General features: G+C 43.2%; 1 protein-coding gene and 2 non-coding genes across 3 annotated transcripts in view; 1 reads left to right on the forward strand and 2 right to left on the reverse strand.

The window, feature by feature from the left end:
• Positions 1-2,344: 2,344 nt before the first annotated feature.
• trnas-aga (transfer RNA serine (anticodon AGA)) lies at positions 2,345-2,426 on the reverse strand. The gene has a single exon. It is a non-coding gene; the product is annotated as a tRNA-Ser (tRNA).
• A 154-nt stretch (positions 2,427-2,580) lies between these two features.
• On the forward strand, positions 2,581-2,662 carry trnas-aga (transfer RNA serine (anticodon AGA)). Its single transcript has one exon. It is a non-coding gene; the product is annotated as a tRNA-Ser (tRNA).
• A 2,114-nt stretch (positions 2,663-4,776) lies between these two features.
• The window catches only part of LOC129833299 (growth factor receptor-bound protein 2), a 45,740-nt gene continuing 25,083 nt past the window's right edge, over positions 4,777-25,433 (reverse strand). Inside the window, exons 3-6 of the mRNA XM_055897796.1 lie at positions 21,082-21,179; positions 7,986-8,108; positions 7,074-7,242; positions 4,777-6,743 (exon numbers count right to left, since the gene is read on the reverse strand). Coding sequence (XP_055753771.1) covers positions 6,558-6,743; positions 7,074-7,242; positions 7,986-8,108; positions 21,082-21,179 — 576 coding nt within the window. The 3' untranslated portion in view covers positions 4,777-6,557. The remainder of the gene's footprint in view (positions 6,744-7,073; positions 7,243-7,985; positions 8,109-21,081; positions 21,180-25,433) is intronic.

The raw sequence follows: 25,433 nt of genomic DNA on the forward strand, positions 1-25,433 counted from the left end.
TTTTCTCAAGTAGGCTACAAAAGTGAATTATGAATATCTATAAATGGGAAAAAGATATGATACCTAGCTTGTTCCTATCTTGCTTTTCAAAAAATTTTAACAAACATTTGTTGATATTTTCTACATTTTCTCAAGTTTTAATGTTCAATTATTATTTTGCCAATGCAAGCATACTCCTTCCTTTTTCATGTTCCTTCATACCCCTTCATGATCTTACTCCTTGAGTCATAGAGGTGAAGTAATTCTTTCAAATGTATTCTGCCAGGGTATGCATTGGTAAATACAAAAGGTCTGATAGTGCGTTTTTTTATGTTTAATTTGAAAGGGGGTGATGATCAATCTTATCTCCCACCACAATTACTGAAATCACATCATCAGAAGAGGTTATAATCTGTATCGGTCCGTGCTATACGGTATCATTGGGACGTCGCCAAACACCATTGACATTGGTTAGGGTTAAGTAAGGGCTATGGTTAAGGTTAGAGTAATTCATCCTTTGTGATTAAGGTTAAGGTTTAGGGTAGGAATGTCCCAAAGATCCCGGATAGCACTGACCAATCTGTATATCTCATACTGTATATCACAAGATGGCTTGTTGGTGTTGCAATGTATCCAATCATAGACGTATCTCCATCATAACATGACTATGTGTGATAACCTTATCGTAGTAACCAATGATATACAGTACCAGTCAAAAGTTTGGACACACCTACTCATTCAAGGGCTTTTCTTTATTTTACTATTTTCTACATTGTAGAATATAGTGAAGAAATCAATACTATGAAATAACATATATGGAATCATGTTGTAAGCAAAAAAGTGTTAAACAAATCAGCCACCCTTTACCATGATGACAGCTTTGCACACGCTTGGCATTCTCTCAACTAGCTACATGAGGTAGTCACCTGGAATGCATTTCAGTTAACAGGTGTGCTTTGTTAAAAGAGAATTTGTGGAATTTCTTTCCTTCTTAATGCGTTTGAGCCAATCAGTTGTGTTGTGACAAGGTAGGGGTGCTATACAGAAGATAGCCCTATTTGGTAAAAGACCAAGTCCAAATAAACAAAGAGAAATTACAGTCCATCATTACTTGAAGACATGAAGGTCAGTCAATGCGGAAAATGTCAAGAACTTTGAAAGTTTCTTCAAACTCAGTCGCAAAAACCATCAAGCGCTATGATGAAACTGGCTCTCATGAGGACTGCCACAGGAAAGGAAGACCCAGAGTTACCTCTGCTGCAGAGGATAAGTTAATTTGAGTTACCAGCCTCAGAAATTACAGCTCAAATAAATGCTTCACAGAGTTCAAGTAACAGACACATCTCAGCATCAACTGGCCTTCATTGTCGAATTGTTGCAAAGACAGCACTACTTAAGGACACCAATAATAATAAGAAACTTGCTTGGACAAAGAAACACAAGCATTGGACATTAGACTGGTGGAAACCTGTCCTTTGGTCTGATCAGTCCAAATTTGAGATTTTTGGTTCCAACCGCCGTTTCTTTGTGAGATTCAGAATATGTGAACGGATGATCTCTGCATGTGTAGTTCCCACTGTGAAGCATTGAGGAAGGGGTATGATGGTGTTGGGGTGCTTTGCTGATGATACTGTCTGTGATTTATTTAGCATTCAAGGCACACTTAACCAGCATGTCTACCACAGCATTCTGCAGCGATACGCCACCCCATCTGGTTTGCGCTTAGTGGGACTATCATTTGTTTTTCAACAGGACAATGACCCAAAACACACCTCCAGGCTGTGTAAGGGCTATTTGACCAAGAGTGAGAGTGCTGCATCAGATGACCTGGCCTCCACTATAACCCGACCTCAACCCAATTGAGATGGTTTGGGATGAGTTGGACTGCAGAGACAAGGAAAAGCAGCCAACAAGTGCTCAGCATATGTGGGAACGTCAAGATTGTTGGAAAAGCATTCCTCAAGAAGCTGGTTGAGAGAACGCCAAGAGTGTGCAAAGCTGTCATCAAGGAGGCAAAGGGTGGCTATTTTGAAGAATCTCAAATAAGAAATATATTTAGATTTGTTGAACAAATTTTTGGGTTATTACATGTTTACATGTGTGTTATTTCATAGTTTTGATGTGTTCACTATTATTCTACAATGTAGAAAATAGTAAAAAAATTAAGAAAAATCCTTGAATTAGTAGGTGTGTCCACTTTTGACTGGTACTCTATATAACAATATAGATCATAACACCATGTATATACATCATTGATTGTAACGTTACTGTATGTATGTGTTACAATGTCTCCAAAAGTGGACATTTCCTCATCGTCACGTTCAGGCTGATGTTGCTTTTAGCAGCAACCTACAAAAAAACTGTTCGTTGTCGGCAGGATTCGAACCTGCGCGGGAAGATCCCAATGGATTTCTAGTCCATCGCCTTAACCACTCGGCCACGACAACCTCATACCACTTTCTTAAAAACATTACTATCAAATAAATTACATTACGATACAAATTATTAAGTGGAAACTACATTTCATTGTAACACTTTCAAAAAGAACTTGTTACGCGTTGTTATATAGATTACAAACATTTTTTAAAGCTTTACCATCAAGTTGTCGTGGCCGAGTGGTTAAGGCGATGGACTAGAAATCCATTGGGATCTTCCCGCGCAGGTTCGAATCCTGCCGACAACGGGTAGTTTTTTTGTAGGTTGCTGCTAAAAGCCAATACAGTACACTGTCCAGTCTTGTGGTCTGGTCATAATTGGAGTACAAATGCAGTTCGTTCATACAGGAAAAGACAGCATTTACAAATGAATCTCGATTGATACTCGCAACGGACATATAAGGACGCAAAAACTACACCTCATTATCGTAGTGATGTACTTTTACAAAATGTATTTTAACGTTATTTTTTAAAAGAAGCTTTGAAAACATTGACATATGCATACTTTTATATCTAATAAATTGAAAACGGGGAAAATATTAACATTATTATAGCGCCATGCAGTGGTCGAACCGAATGGTGGCATGAGGAAAACAAATTAATTTCAGATGATGATAGCTGCCAGGAGGTGGCGATAATGCACTATGTATACCAGAATAAACATGTCTGTTTTAAGGCAGGGATTGCAATCATACAAGGATGATCATCTTTACCACAGACCTTTTAATTGCGTCTGTATTTGATGTAATGTAGTGGGTACAACAGATTAGTTTTCATATTGGCAACTATGTGTACCCATTAAAGGCATTGTAGAACAAACATGTTTTGGCATGGTTGATCTGACAGTCTGGGTTGTAGTGAGACATTTTGACAGTGTCATGGTGGTAGTGTAAAAGGACACCATTGAGATATCTTAGTCTGATAAGTAACGGGGTGACTGGAGTACAAAGAATCCAATGCTTGCATTTCACAGACTATTTGCATGAGGTTCAGTAAGCGGGTGAACATCAGTGGTGTCTTTATTCCTATTTGAATATGATGACAGCATAAAGAATAGCAGTGGGAAGATCTAGAAGGTTTTCCCTTCGAATACTACCTTCCAATAGTGGATCATGAACTGGTGTGAGCCAGGGTGAGTGATAGGATGCCTCCCACATGGGTGTTTAACTTACTCACTACCCTTTGACTTTTAATCCAAGAGACGACAGCAATGTGAATCTATTGTCTTGATCCTCTGAACAGGAGTCAGGGATGTTGGAAAATGTTTGGTGCCCAGGGCCCTCAGGTTTAATTTAATCTCCATACTACAATTGAGGCTTGTGTAGTGTATTACTGCTGTAGTTTAACCTGAGCATCCAATCAGTCCCTCCACCTGCCAAACCCCTACATTGAACACAGTAAAAAAAGATGCTCCAGTGGTGTCAAAAACATAGGCCCAACACGTATTTCCACAAATGAAATAGGCCCCAGGAAGTATGACATGGGAAGTTCAGTGTTATTTCACTGTGTGTGTCAATGCCTCTAGATGTCTGAAGGAGAATACAAATATGTATTTCTCTGCACACACACCCACACCTCCGAATGGATAAACTGACGCGCACACACACACCAAGCTAAGCAGAGAGATAAACTGTACGTTGCATCTTTGCAAACAATTCATAATTTATGTGAACACAATCATGCAATAACACGCAGTGAATTGCATCAAGATCTATAAAAAATAATGTGTTTCCATGTTTTCAAAGCCAGCAAGTCCCTTAGTGGAAAATTTGACAGACAATTGATAATTTAATTGATCCTCAAATGGTGGGAGATAGGGACCCTGGGAACTTGTCTGACACATTTTTGGAGAAGACAGGTTTTGGTAAATGCTTGTGAAGTTCCCTGGCTATCCGGGACGTCATCAAATATGGCTGTTTATATTTATGCTGCTCACTTACATGTCTCTAGACTCCAGACCTGATGAGACTTCTTACAGTACATGACATCCTCAGACTACAATGAATTCCATGGACTGAGGATGGACTACAATGAATTCCATGGACTGAGCACTTAATGTTTCCAGTCCGCTGTTTTGTTAAAGTGTCCGTCAGTGGAAAGGCTGCCTGCATGTGACGCAACATAGTCAGAAAGTGGCCAGATTGGTTGGACGTGTTTAAGGGCTAAAAATAACAGAACACAAAAGCAGACAGTCCAACAGAACAAGGGTAATGCAATGTGTACATTTTCACCGGGCAGCAACACCTAGTACCGAAGGCTGTGCTTAAAGACGCCAAGCCATCAGCTTCCTCTTCAAATGAAGCTTGTTCATGGCACCCAGAGGGACAGGAACTTGGCATTGGACACGTAGGGGAGCCTGATGTGTCAATATAGGTATTTATTTGGCTGAACACAGCATGTCCCAGCCCCTACAGGTTGTCAGATGCAAAGCCAGGTAATGGGCTATTCATTTCTATACATTTTTAGACAGATGAATTTAGCCATCAAAAGGTTTGTTGAATCACAAGATGAAAAAAATAACTGTATGTGACTATCTATGGACCACACCACATGGTATCTCTTTGTTTATTTGTAGAATTACATTTTTATTTAAAAATTAAATTAAATTTAAAAAAAAAGAGGCAAAAAAACAGTATCAATAGGGAAGAGAAGGCAAGATACACTTAAATAAGAAAAGTTCCATAAAAGAAGGGCACAATGAGGGAGGGAGATGTGGGGTTGATGGGACAGGTTGGATTATGTACATGGTTTCTCACTGCAGGATTGACGGGCCCCACAAAGGGGCTCAAAGCAGCAGGTCGGAGACACTGAAACACCAGAGAGAAAGGCACTATCCAGAGAGAACAAAGAAACTAAACACACACAGAAAAAAACACACCAGACCAGAAATCAAATGCTTAACATAAAAAGTGCTTGACACACCACAGACAGAGAGAAAAACAACATTGGTCAAGCTGAGCTCTCAACTTTTAGCATAAAAGACACAATTTTCTCAAACTGTTTATCACGCCATCTAACAAGGAGGGGACTGTTAATGTATGCGCGTGTGTGTTTGATGCATATTTTTCATACATCTCTCTATATAATCTTATATTGACACCATTACTAATTCAGCACTTCTCAGAAATCCCTTGCAGTTGTGTAGTTCAGTTCTCCGACCTTGCTTCCCTCATGTCAATGTCTATGGACTCAGTCAGCTACATTCACGGCCCAAGAGTAAAATGGCTGCAATAAATACATTGGCTTCAAAAGGTGGCTGGCCTTTTACAGGGTATCATAATACAACAGCTCATGCAGCATACATGGCTCTACTCGCTGCCCGGCGTTAGCTTCCTGACACGATTGGTTTTGTTAGAAATAACAGATTATTCTCTCATTTATTAGACAAGGAAATTATTTCATGTTTTAAATATCATGCCATTTTAACTGGGAGCCCTCAAATAATCCAGGAAAAATTATACTGATAATTCAGTTTATCCCAGAGCTACTATTCCAGACTAACATTTTTTAACATAATTTACAAATGGAAAAAAACAATACAATTTGTGATGACTGGTAAAACACATACAAATATATATTCTTAAAAAATGGATTCTCTCTATACTGTAGGTGATTTATTTATACAGCCCTGGGCTGATGTACAATGCTCACATGCCAATGATCTTGGACTTGGTAACTTTCTGCAGAAAACATCTGTATTTTTTCAATCATTTTTAAAAATATTTGTACATGTGTTTTTATTTAAAACAGCGTTAGGATTTATTGGTATTTCATTTAGGTGATTAAAACATGCAGCAAAAAAGGAAAAGAAACGCAGAAAGTGAAGAAGTAGAGGACAGAAGCAGCTGTGGGAGTCTAGGTATAGAATCATTCTCATTATCTTCACTTTTGGTGCACTATGCTTAGTTTCTCTGTGTTTTGTCCTCAATGACAGTTCAGTTCTAACTGAAGCGTTCACTATAGAGGCGAACATTCTCAGTGTTAAAAGTTGGCTTTGCTCAGCTGCCACCGACAAGGTGATGCCGTCCACAGAACTAATCCTCTATTTTTCATTCCTTGTTGCCTTCTCCCCCTCTGTTCCTGATGTCTTCTTGATGGGTTGACGGGGGGGTATGGGGTGGTTGTTGATGTTTGTGTGTTTGTTTACATGTTCCGGTTGACTGGTGTGACGTAGTTGCGGGGGAACATGCCCGTCAGCCCGTGGCATCCTCCCTTCCACCAGTTAGGGTCAGAGTTGTCCAGGACCTGGATGAAGTCTCCGCGTCGGAAGCCCAGCTCGCCATCCTCCTGGGGGTCAAAGTCAAAGAGCGCCTGTACATATGTGGGATTCTGTGGGCCGGGAGAGAGAAAGAGAGCAAAACAAATCCATGAGTCCCAGACATGTTAACACAGTCTTTCAAAAGGATAAAGCCTCGGTTCTTCCCTGATTGTGTTTTCTGAACCAACCGTGACTCGTTGGTGAACTGAGCCAATGCCATGACATCCAAAGGTTAGGCCGGCAGGATGAGGGATTGAGTCAGCAACTCTGGGGCCAATCGGTCTCCCTCAAAGCTATTATTTTACACTAATAACCTAGTTTGTTGTTGTGACCATTAAGTCTCCTACAAAGCCACACTGGTAAACAGCCTGAGATGAAGGTTAAGAGGGATGTGTGCTCACCTGGGTGACCTGCTCAATGTCACGCAGGAAGATCTGCTGGTTGCGGGATACAGAGGTGGAGCGGTGGTAGTCCACCAGCTCGTTAAGCGAGTTGAACTTCACCACCCACAGGAAGTACTTTCCTGCCCCATCACGCAGAACTTTGAAGTGCTGAACGTCATTTCCAAACCTGAGGAGACGGGGGACAGAGGAAGAGAACCATGGGTAGCTGGCCAGCAGCAGACAGACAACAGAAAAAGAACTGCTGAAACAGAACAGAGAAAAGAGATCCCAACGGCCAAAGGAAATACATGTGGACATGTTCTCTTAGCAACACATTAGGAAGACAGACTGTCTCTATAACAGTGTGAACACAGGTCATGACCCCATGGATGGTAACGCTGCAGACAGAGATAAACCAGCCTCTTCCATGGCCATCAGGGGGATTAGTCTCTACTAAGACAAACTCCTTGTTCTGTACTCAGAGGGCAATAGACAGCTGAAGTTACATAGACAATTCAAGATAATTAAAGTGATCACTATCTAATTTACATAGACAGACACTACAGCAACATGACAGTGAGGGCTGCTGAATTGAGCCTTTTTAAGTAAAGCAGAGTGGAAACAGACTTGGGAAATCAAAGAGTTTGCGTCAGTATTGTGCAAGCTGGAAAGAGAGAGCTGAAATCCTGCTGTAAAATGACTAAGTGAGCTGGAGTTAATGCTCATAGACACCAGGGGGCAGCACAGAACACTGGGTAAAAAAGAAAGCAGCTAGTGCTGTAGTGTATTTAAACACAGGAAGAGAAAGAAGAGAAACATAGCAAATGTTTGTGTCTGTTATCCAATACATTGTACGGTGCGCAGAGCAGTCCCTCGCCCCAACATATGTAGAGCAGGGCTTCTAAACCTTTCGTGTGTGTGTTCATTTACTTGACAGAGAGGGAGAAGTCCCCTGGCGCACTCTCACTCTCTCGGATGAGGAAGGCCCCGTCGTGCCTCTGTTTGTTCAACATCTCCTCTGCCTTGGCACGGGGGATCTTGCCAAAGAACCACCTGGAGGGAGGGACAGCACCACACACACACACACACACACACACACACACACACACACACACACACACACACACACACACACAGGGTCAGGGGAGAGAACACAGCCGGACCAGCATGAGGCAAACAGACATCTGCTCCCTCACAATCAGGGACGACACATGGTCATCTCCCACTGTTACAGTCCTAAGAGATTATACAGTATTTCAGATAAAGCCTCTGCCCCAGTCAACCGATTAATACTGCAGGTAGGAGAACCAGAACCGTGGGCGTTGTGTACAGTGAGGGCACAGGAGTTGAGGAGTGGGGATTGCGTGCTGTGCTGTTGAAGCAGAGCCTGTCTCACTCCCAGCAAGGTCTGTGATAGCAGCCCTGGCTGGGCCAATGGCAGCTGTAGCAGCAGGGGGCAAAGAGAGAGAGTGAGAGAGAGAAAGCGCTCTCTCCGGTTAATTATTAACCAGAGCAGCCAGAGCGATGACATCTTGGCTCTTTTGCATGAAAGTGAAAATCAATAATAAAATTAGCAAGACCTAATCCTCTTTGCATTTGTGCCCTCTATCGGCCGGCCCCCGACTACAGCTCCCTGTCTGATAAAGGTGCCGGCAGAGCAATTAAAGCAGGCACGGAAAGAGCAGCCAGGCCATGTGGAGCCAGACTGGTTCCGTCTCTCTCTCTCACACACACACACACGCAGATATAAATGCCACTATGGAAAAGCAATCTGGGGCTATTTTGACTCACTATAGCAGGCTCCCAAATGTGTTATTACTTTCACCACTTCTACTATAAGGATGGTCCAAAAGTTCCATATTTCATGGTCTGGTCTGTGAATACATACCGGGAGATGAAATGCAGAGGCACATTAACATCTAGCGTTGGCTGAAGCTACTGTATTGCATGTGGGTAGTTGCCATAGGGCCAAAACAAAAGTGAAAAAATGATTTATTCAAAATTGAAAGTAAAAAAAGATAGTTGCAAAAGCGTATATCTAAACAATTCAAAATGTTCTGTGGCCACTTTTATTTTAAATTTGTATCCAATTTAATGAAACATTTCATGCATTAGTGCCTTGAGTTTGTCCTCTGGTGTGACATAAGTAATACTAATATGACGGTTTAATGATTCTCAAATAGACAAGAAAATAATTTACTAATTATCAGTTACTTAGTTTTTAAATCAGTAATCATAGAGTTGAAAAACACATTTACTTGTATAATGATGATAACCAAGTGTCTCCCCGTTACATTTTGAGTAAAATTGTAATTTGACAAAAACCTAGATAAAAAGCAATTACTTTACTTGTGTACTATGATAATGTTAGCTGCTTCAACAATTATTTAACATTTTGTTCAAGAAAAACAATTGTTTATTGGTGTAACTCTATAGAACATGACGTCCCACCGATGGACAATACACAACAACAATGTTACGGTTAAAAAGTAATTAATGAAACTATGAAGTTTCTGACTGCTCTAAAATGCAACTTCTAAACATCAGTAACGGATCCTCATTAAAGTATTTAAAATGTACTCATAACAATTACAGGACCTCGAAAAAGTCCTGCACTGCTATTTTTCATCACTAGCTCCCCGAGTCGGGAGTGGGTAATTTGTGAGCCCGTTTCCTTCCTTGGATGTGGAAGCCGTTTCTTAGGCTCCGAGCCGGAATCTAACTCTGATTCCACGTTACCCGTGATCACCATGGTATGCACAGAAAGTACCATCGGAAATTGATAGGGCACACAATCAAATTAGATGTCAGCGCCACGAAGGGCACGCCACCGGTCGAGGTTATAGAGTCACTAAAAGCCTTAGAGTACCTGCATGGATTTTAGGCCTGATAAATACACACATCCTCAACGGTCAGCACTCGTTGGCATGTATTAGCTGTAGAACAGTTATCCAAGTAACGTTGGAGCGATCAAAGGAACTGAATTAAATGAGCCATTGGCAGTTTCACTGTACCGGCTGTGTGTACTAAGCCTGGCATGTCTTAATCTTTGAGAGGAATATGCTACTGGCAGGATCACTCAGGGAGACACCCCACGTGCAGCGAGGTGCAGGGGCACAGTTATCCAGTGATGGAGGAGACCCAAACGAACCAGTGGGAGGCCCCTCTCCTACCAACAGCCGAAGCCGTGGGAGCCCGATGCACCACTTGAGAGGTGTTCTGTTGGAGGGTTTTTGGAGTATAATCGCAAAATGGGGTTTGAGAAACACAACGTGGCCTCCCGGGTGGCGCAGTGGTCTAGGGCACTGCATCGCAGTGCTAACTGCGCCACCAGAGTCTCTGGGTTCGTGCCCAGGCTCTGTCGCAGCCGGCCGCGACCGGGAGGTCCGTGGGGCGACGCACAATTGGCATAGCGTCGTCCGGGGTAGGGAGGGTTTGGCCGGTAGGGATATCCTTGTCTCATCGCGCTCCAGCGACTCTTGTGGCGGGCCGGGCGCAGTGCGCGCCAGCCAAGGGGGCCAGGTACACGGTGTTTCCTCCGACACATTGGTGCGGCTGGCTTCCGGGTTGGAGGCGCGCTGTGTTAAGAAGCAGTACGGCTGGTTGGGTTGTGCTTTGGAGGACGCATGGCTTTCGACCTTCGTCTCTCCCGAGCCCGTACGGGAGTTGTAGCGATGAGACAAGGTAGTAATTACTAGCGATTGGATACCACGAAAATTGGGGAGAAAATGGGATAAAAAAAAAAAAAAAAAAAAAAAAAAGAGAAACACAACATGTCTCTGACACTGGTGGGTAATAAATTGGAGGCAGGGTTAACAATCTCCAAAGGAGGTGCCTACCCAGGGTGGATCACGTACGCCAATTGGACAGGAGTAATTGGTGGGATAGACAAAGACGGATCAAGGGAATGGATGGTCTAATGCAGAGAGTGATAACCAGTAGTGGGAGCACCACAGCCAGTCCCCAATATCACTAGGGCCATGTTAAAGAACCAGGCTTTCCCAAGCGGCAGAGACACAAATGCCGCCGGAGCAATGGTCACCTGCAGGGATTGAAAACCTGGCGTGGTTGCAAAAGGATACTGCACAAATAGGGTAAGTGTACCATCAAAATCTATACTGAACAAAATCAAACGCAACATGCAAAGTGTTGGTCCTACTGAGCTGAAATAAAAGATCCAGGAAATATTCCAAACGCACAAAAGGTGTATTTCTCTCAAATGTTGTGCACAAATTTGTTTACATCCCTGTTAGTGAGCATTTCTACTTTGCCAAGAGAATCCATCCACCTGACAGTTGTGACATAACAAGAAGCTGATTAAACATCATTATCATTACACAGGTACACCTTGTGCTGGGGGACAATAAATGGCCACTCTAAAATGTGCAGTTTAGTCACACAACAATGCCACAGATGTCTCAAGTTAAGGGAATGTGCAATTGGCAAGCGGACTGCAGGAATGTACAACAGAGCTGTTGCCAGAGAATTTAATGTTATTTTCTCTACCATAATCCCCCCCACCCCAAAGTCATTTTAGATAATTTGTCAGTACGGTGGGGTGTTCAGTAGGAGTTTAGACATTTGTAACATTTACTGCTCAAATGTTTAAATTTATTTTAATATAAAATGAAAGACCTCTCAAACAAGGTTTGATAACTTTACTTACATGTTTTAAGAAGACAAAAATATTTGATAGAATGTGTGAAAAGTTCCGACTAAGCTTAATGGGTACAGAGTTTACAGAGGGTACCCTTTATGCCCATGGTTGTTCCAAATAAGCCCACCTCTTAAATAATCAATTTTATTTAGATTAATATAATCTCCCCCAAATTTATAAAAATAAACTGATCATTATTATTCATCATGAAAGTAGCACTCATAACAGGGGGGGGATGTCATATCCACAGAGATCAATGGACTTTTTGTTCTTGCCGACCAGTACACACCCGATTCAACTAATCATAGACTTCAATCAAGACATGATTAGTTGAATCATGTATGTTATTGCTTGGTTAGAACACAAACCTGAACCCACACTGGCCCTCTGTGGATAAGAAGCCATGCAACAAAGACCATAACACACACAACTTTCAATGAATTATCTGAAAGATGATTCACATTTGATGTACTGAAAAACAAATTTCAGTACAAGATACAAATCCTATATATCCCACCTCCCGCAGCAACAGTGACTGGCAGCAGAGCTGTGCGCACTGAGTGAAGCGCTGAAGCCACTGCGCAGACATAAAATCGGTCTAATTTACTTGAAAGTCTACAAAGTGAGACTTTGTCCTCATCTTTCTTGGCTATTTACATTTTTTTTCGACGTTAGTTTAAGTCTGCTGCTTCAACTGATAGTAAACAGGCACCCTAATCAAATCCCAAATCTCTCACAGACACACATGACAAGACTTGAGTAGCCACGTTACCACGGTAACCTACCGCCCTAAACCTATTTAATCCCATTAGTCACAATAGTGACCGCAAAAAAACTTTCAGTTATAAGGCTCAGACAATTTTACGTAATGATGTATCAATACATTTCCATCAAATATTGAAATAATAAAGGGTCTCAACGAAAGATGTGTAGTGTCACGTTTCGTGTAAATTGTCACATGACCAAAGCTGTTTACTTCCTGGTTGCACCATAAGAAGACGATGGCTGCATCAAAGCTCCCAAACAAAAGGTTAGTAAAGTATGTTAACATTAAGATAGGACAAAGATTTTTAATACACATCATCTTTAAAGGTTATATCCAAGATGGCATAGCAGTCAGACGTCCTTTGTCCTCGTCTTGTCCCGTGTATATATACATTTACATCTTTCTTCGCATATCTTTTATATATTTTATTTTCCAAAAACTCAACTTCAAAACACTCTCCTGCAACCCACCTCACCAATTTAAAAAAGTAGAAGTATTATTTACCTCAAATCTGAAATCCACAATAGAAGCTAGCCAGTTTACTGGCTAACGTTAGTATTCAGCTAATCACGGTTTGTGGTCATCGGCTATCTAGCTCGAAAAGCTTTCGCCAGTTTTGTACAACACGACTCAGACCAGAACATACCGGACCGGATCTATTTTTCTCCCCATATCCCCGGATTTCAACCGCAAGCTCTGGACATTTACACCTGGATCTCGCAGCTAGCTAGCTGCTATCCGTGTGACTATTGGCTTACGTCGATCCCGGAGCAAACATCAATTATTCCGGAGCTAGCCAGCTGAAGAGTTCCATCAGCCACTCCTGGGCTACAATCACCTATCCGGACGCGTTTTACTTCCGATGCGGAGCCCCACCGGGCCTTCACGACTGAACTACCGACGTTATCTGCCCGAGGGAGTTATTCAACTGGCCCCTCTGTCGCGACATTACCTGAACGCCCATCTGCGGCCCGCTAATCGTTAGCTGTCTTATCGGCTGCTATCTGAATAGGTCTATCGGACAATTTTTCTTGGGTCACTCTAAATATATCTATTTTGCCAATTGGATTGATCCCCTCTACCACACGGAACCCCACTAATCTACCGTTGGAAACGCACGAGGTGGCTAAAAACAGTCCTCCATCCTATGCTAGCTTGCTACCGATGGCCCGGCTAGCTGTCTGAATCGCAGTTACCCCAACCAACCTCACTACTCACTGGACCCTTATGATCACTCGACTAAGCATGCGTCTCCTTAATGTCAATATGCCTTGTCCATTGCTGTTCTGGTTAGTGTTTATTTGCTTATTTCACTGTAGAGCCTCTAGCCCTGCTCATTATACCTTATCCAACCTTTCAGTTCCACCACCCACACATGCGATGACATCACCTGGTTTCAATTATATTTCTAGAGACAATATCTCTCTCATCATCACTCAATACCTAGGTTTACCTCCACTCTATTCACATCCTACCATACCTTTGTCTGTACATTATACCTTGAAGCTATTTTATCGCCCCCAGTAACCTTCTTTTACTCTCTGTTCTGGACGTTCTAGATGACCAATTCTCATAGCTTTTAGCCGTACCCTTATCCTACTCCTCCTCTGTTCCTATGGTGATATAGAGGTGAATCCAGGCCCTGTAGTTCCTAGCTCCACACCTATTCCCCAGGCCATCTCTGACTTCTGTAACCGTAATAGCCTTGGTTCCATGCATGTTAACATTAGAAGCCTCCTCCCTAAGTTTGTTTTATTCACTGCTTTAGCACACTCTGCCAACCCGGATGTTCTAGCCGTGTCTGAATCCTGGCTTAGGAAGACCACTAAAAATTCTGAAATCTCCATTCCTAACTACAACATTTTCAGACAAGATAGAACGGCCAAAGGGGGCGGTGTTGCAATCCACTGCAAAGATAGCCTGCAGAGTTCTGTTCTACAATCCAGGTCTGTACCCAAGCAATTTGGACTTCTACTTTTAAAAATCCACCTCTCTAAAAACAAGTCTCTCACCGTTGCCGCCTGCTATAGACCACCCCCTGCCCCCAGCTGTGCTCTGGACACCATATGTGAACTGATTGCCCCCGATCTATCGTCAGAACTCGTGCTGCTAGGCGACCTAAACTGGAACATGCTTAACACCCCAGCCATCCTACAATCTAAGTTTGATGCCCTCAATCTCATACAAATGTATCAATGAACATACCAGGTACCACCCCAAAGCCGTAAACACAGGTACCCTCATAGGGCACCCTCATCCTAACCAACTTGCCCTCTAAATACACCTCTGCTGTTTTCAACCAAGATCTCAGCGATCACTGCGTCATTGCATGCATCCGTAATGGGTCAGCGGTCAAACGACCTCCACTCATCACTGTCAAACGCTCCCTGAAACACTTCAGCGAGCAGGCCTTTCTAATCGACCTGGCCGGGGTATCCTGGAAGGATATTGATCTCATCCCGTCAGTAGAGGATGCCTGTTTGTTTTTTTAAATGCCTTCCTCACCATCTTAAATAAGCATGCCCCATTCAAGAAATTTAGAACCAGGAACAGATATAGCCCTTGGTTCTCTCCAGACCTGACTGCTCTTAACCAACACAAAAACATCCTATGGCGTTCTGCAGTAGCATCGAACAGCCCCCGTGATATGCAACTTTTCAGGGAAGCTTGAAACCAATATACACAGGCAGTTAGAAAAGCCAAGGCTAGCTTTTTCAAGCAGAAATTTGCTTCCTGCAACAAACTCAAAAAAGTTCTGGGACACTGTAAAGTCCATGGAGAATAAGAACACCTTCTCCCAGCTGCCCACTGCGCTGAGGACAGGGAACACTGTCACCACCGATACATCCACTATAATTGAGAATTTCAATAAGCATTTTTCTACGGCTGGCCATGCTTTCCACCTGGCTACCCCTACCCCGGTTAACAGCACTGCACCCCCCACTGCAACTCGCCCAAGCCTTCCCCATTTCTCCTTCTCCCAAATCCAGTCAGCTGATGTCCCGAAAGAGCTGCAAAATCTGGACCCCTACAAATCAGCCGGGCTAAACAATCTGGACCCTTTCTTTCTAAAATTATCTGCCGAAATTGTTGCAACCCCTATTACTAGCCTGTTCAACCTCTCTTTCGTGTCGTCTGAGATTCCCAAAGATTGGAAAGCAGCTGCGGTCATCCCCCTCTTCAAAGGGGGGGGGGGGGACACTCTTGACCCAAACTGCTACAGACCTATATCTATCCTACCCTGCCTTTCTAAGGTCTTCGAAAGCCAAGTCAACAAACAGATTACCGTCCATTTCGAATCCCACCATACCTTCTCCGCTATGCAATCTGGTTTCAGAGCTGGTCATGGGTGCACCTCAGCCACGCTCAAGGTCCTAAACGATATCCTAACCGCCATCGATAAGAAACAATACTGTGCAGCCGTATTCATTGACCTGGCCAAGGCTTTCGACTCTGTCAATCACCACATCCTCATCGGGCAGACTCGATAGCCTTGGTTTCTCAAATGATTGCCTCACCTGGTTCACCAACTACTTCTCTGATAGAGTTCAGTGTGTCAAATCGGAGGGCCTGTTGTCCGGGCCACTGGCAGTCTATGGGGGTGCCACAGGGTTCAATTCTTGGACCGACTCTCTTCTCTGTATACATCAATGATGTCGCTCTTGCTGCTGGTGAGTCTCTGATCCACCTCTACGCAGAAGACACCATTCTGTATACTTCTGGCCCTTCTTTGGACACTGTGTTAACAACCCTCCAGACGAGCTTCAATGCCATACAACTCTCCTTCCGTGGCCTCCAATTGCTCTTAAATACAAGTAAAACTAAATGCATGCTCTTCAACCGATCGCTGCCTGCACGTCCAACATCACTACTCTGGACGGTTCTGACTTAGAATATGTGGACAACTACAAATACCTAGGTGTCTGGTTAGACTGTAAACTCTCTTTCCAAACTCACATCAAACATCTCCAATCCAAAGGTAAATCTAGAATTGGCTTCCTATTTCGCAACAAAGCATCCTTCACTCATGCTGGCAAACATACCCTTGTAAAACTCACCATCCTACCGATCCTCGACTTCGGCGATGTCATTTACAAAATAGCCTCCAATATCCTACTCAATAAATTGGATGCAGTCTATCACAGTGCCATCCGTTTTGTTACCAAAGCCCCATATACTACCCACCACTGCGACCTGTACGCTCTCGTTGGCTGGCCCTCGCTTCATACTCGTCGCCAAACCCACTGGCTCTAGGTCATCTACAAGACCCTGCTAGGTAAAGTCCCCCCTTATCTCAGCTCTCTGGTTACCATAGCAGCACCCACCCCAGCAGGTATATCTCACTGGTCACCCCCAAAGCCAATTCTTCCTTTGGCCGCCTCTCCTTCCAGTTCTCTGCTGGCAATAACTGGAATGAACTACAAAAATCTCTGAAACTGGAAACACTTATCTCCCTCACTTTACTGCACCTGTATATAGCCCATCTATAATTTAGCCCAAACAACTACCTCCCCCTACTGTATTTATTTATTTTGCACCCCATTATTTCTATCTCTACTTTGCACATTCTTCCTCTGCAAATCTACCATTCCAGTGTTTTACTTGTTATATTGTATTTACTTTGCCACCATGGCCTTTTTTTGCCTTTACCTCCCTTATCTCACCTCATTTACTCACATTGTATATAGACTTATTTTTCTACTGTATTATTGACTATGTTTGTTTTACTCCATGTGTAACTCTGTGTTGTTGTATGTGTCGAACTGCTTTGCTTTATCTTGGCCAGGTCACAATTGTAAATGAGAACTTGTTCTCAACTTGCCTACCTGGTTAAATAAAGGTGAAATAAAAAAAAAAAGGTGTCTAGTATTAATATATGCATTTGCAATTACTTAACTTTGTTCAGTGTGGTCATAGAATGAGTAAACATGTTGACGGCAACAATAGTGACCGGTTGGATAACACAGTGCATCTAGGTATACACATAGTTATACACATACATAGTTCTTGTTCTACCTAACTTTCTACTCTGTTCTTTCTTGTAGTTTCACTGAGTCAAGTTCTGGATATGTTGGATTTTGGTGACCGCCCAGACAAGGCGTGCAACGTTGCAGTTATCCCTCAGTGATTGTGATAGCGATGGGTCAGATATGGACTATGAAGGGGAGACAGGCCATTTGCCAGCCAGGCTGTTGAATGTATATGCAAACAGATCATGACAGGAACAACATTATCAGTGATGATGACCTACCCCTCACCACGCCACACTCTCCTCCCTGAGACTGGGTTGGGTCATAGACCCAGTGTCGTTCTTGGTGTTGCAGAGCAATCTCAGGTGCCTCAAGGTTGCAAGTTCCTTCATGACAACCTCTTCACTTCGCTTGCACTCCTCGATGAAATTACAAAAAGAGGATACGGGAGTTCTGGAACGATAAGGCAAAATTGTCTGATGTCCCATTCAAGGCAAAGAAGGACTTCATGAAGTTACCCCGGGGTCCGGTTGCTGGTCCAGTTGCTGGTCCGTTAGAAAGACAATAACATTGTCACAGTGGCAACAAACATGGAAGAGAAATACAGTGAGACCTCTGTCAAGAGATGGAACAAGGAGTGATGTGTCTTTTCAAAGTCCCACAACCAAAATGCATGAACCGATACAATGAGCACATGGGTGGTGTTGAACTTCACAACCTACAGGTTTCAAGATACCATATCTCAATCAGGTCTACGAAGTGGTGGTGGCCCATCTTTGCATGGTCTCCCAACAGTGCACTCGTAAACAGCCATTTATTTTACAGATATTATGGGAGGGACCATCAACCTGGTCACCTTCTCATTGAAAGTGGCACATATGCAAAGATTTGGCACGAAACCACTGAGCCACGGAAGGAGATCTCTACTGGCTGCTACTGTTGAAGATCAAGCAAGATATGACTAAGCTTCTCACTGGCCAATCAACACGATGCACCGGTTCCATAGATGTCATCATTGTGACGAACGCACTACCTATGCATGTGAGAAATGCAAAGCGCCACTGCACATTGAGTGCTTCAAGATATACCATGGACAGTAGAAAAGGAGATAAGAGCGAATGAAAAAGGGCTGAAAAAGCCAATAAAAGAAAAATAGATAAGTCAATAAAGGGTGAGGAGAAGCAGTACAACGGACTCTAGGAAGAAAAGAAAAGTCGACGGAAAAGGGAAAAAGACCATCAAAATGACTGAAATGTTTTAGGAAAAGAGGATCAATTGATTCAAGACATACTGTATGCCAGTAGGTCTGACTGATCACAGTTTAAAATAGTGATGCACAAACTAATCGTGCACTTGGTTCTGAAGCCTACCTCTATGATATATATGTATGTATGTGTATAATATTTTTTATTTTGTCCAGTGTAGGCCTCTACTTGAATGCATGTTCTACAGGCTACCTCTATCCTAAATGTTACCTTTATGTTCAATGTGAATGAATGACACAACTGCTATGCAGTTGTCATTGTGACATTTTAGTGCAACATTCACTAACAATGTTACAATGAATATTACACTAAAGTACAATTTCAAATGTTACAATAAAGTAACAATATTAATGTTTCGATACATGTTGCACTAAAGCAACAATGTTACAATGTTGAAATACATCGATGGTTGTGTTTTTTTGTTTTTGCTCTGTATTCATATTGGTGTTGTATAAGGATTCTGATATGTAAAATAGCCACACTAGATTGTGATGGGCATTCTAGTAGCAATGCTGGGGACTGACAGTGACAGAGTTTTAAATGTGTTAATAACTGGGCTGGAATAAAGAATTTTCATGACTGCATTGGAGAAATATGTTAATTCAGTATACATCACATTATCCCACCGGTCACAATTCTGACCAACCATAAAACAGACTTTTTCACCTACTTTTCCATGAAAATGTTAAAAAAAATAATGATTGATTATTTCAAAGGGTTACTAATGACACAAGATTTTGATATTTTCATGTCTGGGAAAAATTCAGGATGAAATGGGTTAAAGGGGCAGCTGAACATTTTGGTTAAAAGACTCGGGTCACAAAAATGTAATATAATTGAGCAATATATACCACATTACAAAGCATGGTCATCCGTTGTTTTTTTATATAATTATGGCGAAAAAATATTTTGCCGGGTAGCTCGTACATTTTTTCCATCTACCTGCACCAGTGGCTGGTTGGCCAAAAAGTAGGCCCTGATGGCAATGGCAGAAAAGTTACAAAACTATTTTTTCTGTACTTCATTGCAAAAGAACCCTCCCCAGCGCAATGGTGCCCGAATGCTGGCTCGTTGTTTAATCATAGAATTGGGTCACACCATGTGGACATTGATTACATGTTGTCCCCAAAAGCAAGCAGAACTATTCGGAAATATAATGAATGGACTTGGGGACTGCTATTTCTTGAAACACACTCTGTGTCATAAGAACAAGAGTAGGGGAAGGGAATTGTATTCATTTGTATATTAATTAACAAACAGCAGTCCCACCATTGGACAATTACCACATTTGGTTCAAAATTGTAAGAAAACAAATGACACACTGCATGAAATTACTCATGATCCAAGCTTTTAGTCATAGGATGTCACAATTTTGACCAGTTAAATTAATGTGTTTGCTACTTTGGATAAAAAAAGGTCTGTCACGTCAACTACCCATGTACTGTACCCAAAATAAGGCAGGCTAGTTGGTGTGTGTGCGCACTTGCTGCCTGGTGCCACTCCGTCACAGCTAGTCTATAGAGGGACAAAGGACAAACTCCTGCCCCACTACTACTGGCATGGGATCAGATCACAACTGTCCCCTACACTAAGGCTACACTCAGGGCTTCCATTACACAGACAGACTGAGGGTAGGGACCAGACCCGAGATAACGTGTTTCTGCTGAACATCTCTTCCCCATGATCACAGCCACACCTGTTACTCACAACTCACACTCTGCCCACACCAGCTGACCTGACCTATGCTTTCTCTCTGCTCATTAACACAGACTATGGATCAGCCATTTCTCACTATCCAAGTCCAGGCATTAATCATCAATAAATTGGCCCTGGAGCAGTTGCTAACAGCTTATACCTGCACTATATATCTGCATTCACTGTACACAGACAGACAAAGCCTAGGAATGGCATATCTCCTTGGGACAGAGACAGCCAGACCCAGCCCCCTCCATACTCCAAAATCCCACCTGATAAAATCCCAGTGGCAATGAAATAAGGGTCAATATTAAATTAAGTCTAAGAGGCCCTGAGCACACTAATACAGAGCGCGCTAATCTGGCACTGTGTGCTCCAGAGGTAATATCCTCTAAGAAACCTCAGTGCTTCAATGAACACACAGGGAGAAGATTCCACTGCGGTGGTACTGGCTATTTCAGCACAGTACTAGGAGTTGACGGGACTGTTCTGTTCAATTCAGACAGTTGTTTCATAGTGCCAAATCAATGTGATACATTGAAGTTGTGGCCCAGCGTGACCTGGCAGTCATGATGAGTCCTGTTTGCCTATACCCCGAGTCAGCAACAATAAGCTGGAGAGGTGAGTCCTCCTGAGTCATATTAGGAGTCTGGGTCAGGTGGTTCATACTTACGGATGTGCTTTCATCTCTATGTAGTTCTTGGGGATGAAGCCGTCTTTCCCGTTCAATTCTGCTTTGTACCAGTTCTGGTCACACTCTTCATTTAATACCTAGAGAAGGGAAGAGAGAGAGGTTAACAATATATCACATCTAGTAAACAGAGTACTTCTCTGGTCACTGTGAAGGGGGGCTGAAACGGTTTTGTATCCACTAATATGGCACAGCCATAAACGACAGACTGAGACACGTTTGTCTGTTGTGAGTACACTCATTTACCAAGCAAGCAAGCCTCCATGACACCAGGCCAGCTGTGGGAGCACTCTTGTATGAGAGGCGTACGGTGGTTTGCAGGTTTGGGGGCACTGGTGCATGAGTGTGTCTAAGTTTGTGTGTGTGTGGCTGTTGTTGTTGAAAACATGCACCTGTACACTGGTGCAGTTAGTCATGTAAAGCCTCTGGCTCGAACACTCATAGTCAGATGAAAGAAACTGTCGTCATCAATTCTCACCAGGGTTCTGACTCACAGTAATATACTGACACATCCCACTCAAAACAAAGATATTCCAACCTCCATCTGTCCTGACTGAACACACAAATATCAGACCTTCTGGCTTCAGTACAGCCTTACCATTTCAGAAGAAATAGAAGTCATACTAGATATAGTTTAGAATACACAGGTATTTCAATGTGATATGCTGACCACAGGCTTCAGTGTTGGGACACACTTCATGGTCTCTGCTAGGTGTTGAAACACCTTTAAACCATACTTGACAATGTGTGATCAAGGGAGGAACACGGCCTACATCTTTTTGTCTGCAAAAAAAGTGTTGAGGAAATAGAGTGTGCAACATCCTTCCTGTGCACAGAGCACTGGGAGAGAGAGAGAGCCAGAGATAGAAAGGAAAGTGAGGCAGAGTGGGTGTGCCACCACTGTCACACCAGAGGGTTCTTAAAGCCTGCAAGGCTTTTTGGGCGACCTGACCAAATTCACATTGAAATGTGTGTTATAGATCTGTCATTCACATTGAAAGCAAGTCTAAGAAGCAGTAGATCTGTTCTATATGCGCTATTTTTATGCTTCCCGTGCATAAGTTTCATTTTTTGCATCTTTTACGTTCGGTTTTGTACACCAACTTCAAACAGCTGACAAAAAAATATTTTTGGTTATGGAAAAGATATTTCACAGCAGTTTAGATGGTACAATGACTATCTACACTATACTTGCTTGTTTTGTCACAAAAACTGAAATTAGGCAAACTATCCGAATTTTATCAACCAGGAAAAGCTGGAGCAATTTCTGCATATTGCATCTATCTTTAAACCTAACCTGAAATACCCAAGGGGCGGTTGCATTGCGTGCAGAATCAAACTCTTTTTGATTTACATAGATGTCTGACAGGTGAGGCAGTGATGATAAACTGAGTACCTAAACTTAAACACCTGAATCCTTCGCAGATAGTGGTTTAGTGTTTAGTGTCTGCGGGTTCACATAACTTGGTCACACAGACCACATCAGTGTGTGTGAATTAGCCTGGAGGACCTGTGAGAAGAGGGGCTACAGATAGACTACAACCTTCAGGCACTCAGCACCTCAACCACATCCAGCAACAAGATGGCTTCTTAAGCCCCCATCAAACACAATACAGGCTCTGATCCAGAGCTATAAAATGATCTTCCAACTATCAGATAAGAGGGTTGCTCCGGGTGAGATTGATTTCTCCCTTTTCTCACACAGACAGTAATTTACACAGTAGGCGTGTAGTTCCCCTAGAAGGGAAGGCAGACTGGTACAGCACAGTTTAGTTGGCAGGCTGTGTAGAACAGTGAGTTGTGCAGCAGTACAGAGGGCTTCTGACCACAGAATATTGATCTATGCTTCAACACAGCGGTTGGGAAACATCTCCATAATGCATACACAACAATGTAAAGGCAGCTAGACATGTTGTCTATCAGGTATCATTTTACATTGTTCACAAAAGAAAAGCTGCAGCTATGGTAGAGAGGAAGGACCTACTCATGTCACAACATCTAACCGTCATAGCCCTATCTGACCAGACACTACAGACACCAGACACTTCAACTTTCAGTGTCTTTTAATCCCGCCCCATCCTGTAAGAGTCAAGTTTTTCAGAACTCGTTCTACTTCGGTGTGTAGTGTTGATCTGAAGCCCACGCAAGCAACCAGTCCCCCTGGTGGTAAAAAACACTATGGCTTAGTGGAAAGAGGCAAGCAGGAGACAACTGAAACAGGAGTCATGTAAGACTACGTGAAGGCATCCCAGGCCATCAGTGTCAGCAGTACAGTGTCAGTGGTGAGATTGACATTAGGGCTATCCACTCTTTCCACCACACCCTCCTACTTCTCAAAGCCCCGATGATGGGGGTCTGGCAATTTCCCCCCCAGCTGGTCACTAGCCTCAGTGCTCTCTGACCTCTCTGCTCCAGCTAGCCTGCAGCACACCAGCTGTCACTGTGGAACCACAGCCACTACGGCACAAGATACAAAATTACAGAGGGGGGAAGGAGGGAGGAGTCCATGCCTGTGGCACTATGATAATGTGAGTGAATGTGAATAGGTTGTGAGGAGCACAGGGGGGAGACGGGCACAGTGATGGAAGAGTATGCCTGTGGCAGTGTGTGTGTGGTCTTACAGTTGGTGAGGAAATGCAGGCAGACAGCCTCTAGGCGTGACTGATTGCACATGTGTAGAAGTGGCAGACATGCAGTCCGGAACTCTGAACTCCAGGTGATCTCACTTTCTCTACATCTTATTACAAACACTACACTCCACCTTAGTCTCATCACTTACACAGTTCACGACGCATCTACTTCAAACATAACAGCTCACAGACACTCCCTCATGTTCTCTTGCAGATATTACAAAAGGCTTGGATTTTCGTGATTTTAGGGGTAAGGCCATTTGCCCAATCTACCAGGACACCAAGGCAATTAAACAAAATAGTCAATTAAATTGATTTGAAAACCAAAAAACAACTATTCTCTTAAAGCATAAGTGTATGTAAATGTAAATAAAACATTAGCCTACATGTCAAAGTGTAGGCGATAGACTGTGTATTGGCTACAGCCTGTCATGTCCAGACCAAAGCTGACATGAGGCGCCTGAAAATGTAACAAAACTTTAAATGAGACTTTTAAACACACACACACACACACGGCTAAACACCAGTCATGTTTGACAAATATAATATGTAGGATCATTATTAATATCTAAAGGCTTGACAATGTCGACACACACATATATATATATATATATATATATATATAACACACACACATACATATACATACATATATATACTGCTCAAAAAAATAAAGGGAACACTTAAACAACACAATGTCAATCACACTTCTGTGAAATCAAACTGTCCACTTAGGAAGCAACACTGATTGACAATAAATTTCACATGCTGTTGTGCAAATGGAATAGACAAAAGGTGGAAATTATAGGCAATTAGCAAGACACCCCCAATAAAGGAGTGATTCTGCAGGTGGTGACCACAGACCACTTCTCAGTTCCTATGCTTCCTGGCTGATGTTTTGGTCACTTTTGAATGCTGGCGGTGCTTTCACTCTAGTGGTAGCATGAAACGGAGTCTACAACCCATACAAGTGGCTCAGGTAGTGCAGCTCATCCAGGATGGCACATCAATGCGAGCTGTGGCAAGAAGGTTTGCTGTGTCTGTCAGCGTAATGTCCAGAGCATGGAGGCGCTACCAGGAGACAGGCCAGTACATCAGGAGACGTGGAGGAGGCCGTAGGAGGGCAACAACCCAGCAGCAGGACCGCTACCTCCGCCTTTGTGCAAGGAGGAGCACTGCCAGAGCCCTGCAAAATGACCTCCAGCAGGCCACAAATGTGCATGCGTCTGCTCAAACGGTCAGAAACAGACTCCATGAGGGTGGTTATGAGGGCCCGACGTCCACAGGTGGGGGTTGTGCTTACAGCCCAACACCGTGCAGAACATTTGGCATTTGCCAGAGAACAGCAAGATTGGCAAATTCGCCACTGGCGCCCTGTGCTCTTCACAGATGAAAGCAGGTTCACACTGAGCACATGAGCACATGTGACAGACGTGACAGAGTCTGGAGACGCTGTGGAGAACGTTCTGCTGCCTGCAACATCCTCCAGCATGATCGGTTTGGCGGTGGGTCAGTCATGGTGTGGGGTGGCATTTCTTTGGGGGGCCGCACAGCCCTCCATGTGCTCGCCAGAGGTAGCCTGACTGCCATTAGGTACCGAGATGAGATCCTCAGACCCCTTGTGAGACCAAATGCTGGTGCGGTTGGCCCTGGGTTCCTCCTAATGCAAGACAATGCTAGACCTCATGTGGCTGGAGTGTGTCA

This window comes from Salvelinus fontinalis, chromosome 34 (genome assembly GCF_029448725.1).
Source record: "Salvelinus fontinalis isolate EN_2023a chromosome 34, ASM2944872v1, whole genome shotgun sequence".
NCBI lineage: Eukaryota > Metazoa > Chordata > Actinopteri > Salmoniformes > Salmonidae > Salvelinus > Salvelinus fontinalis.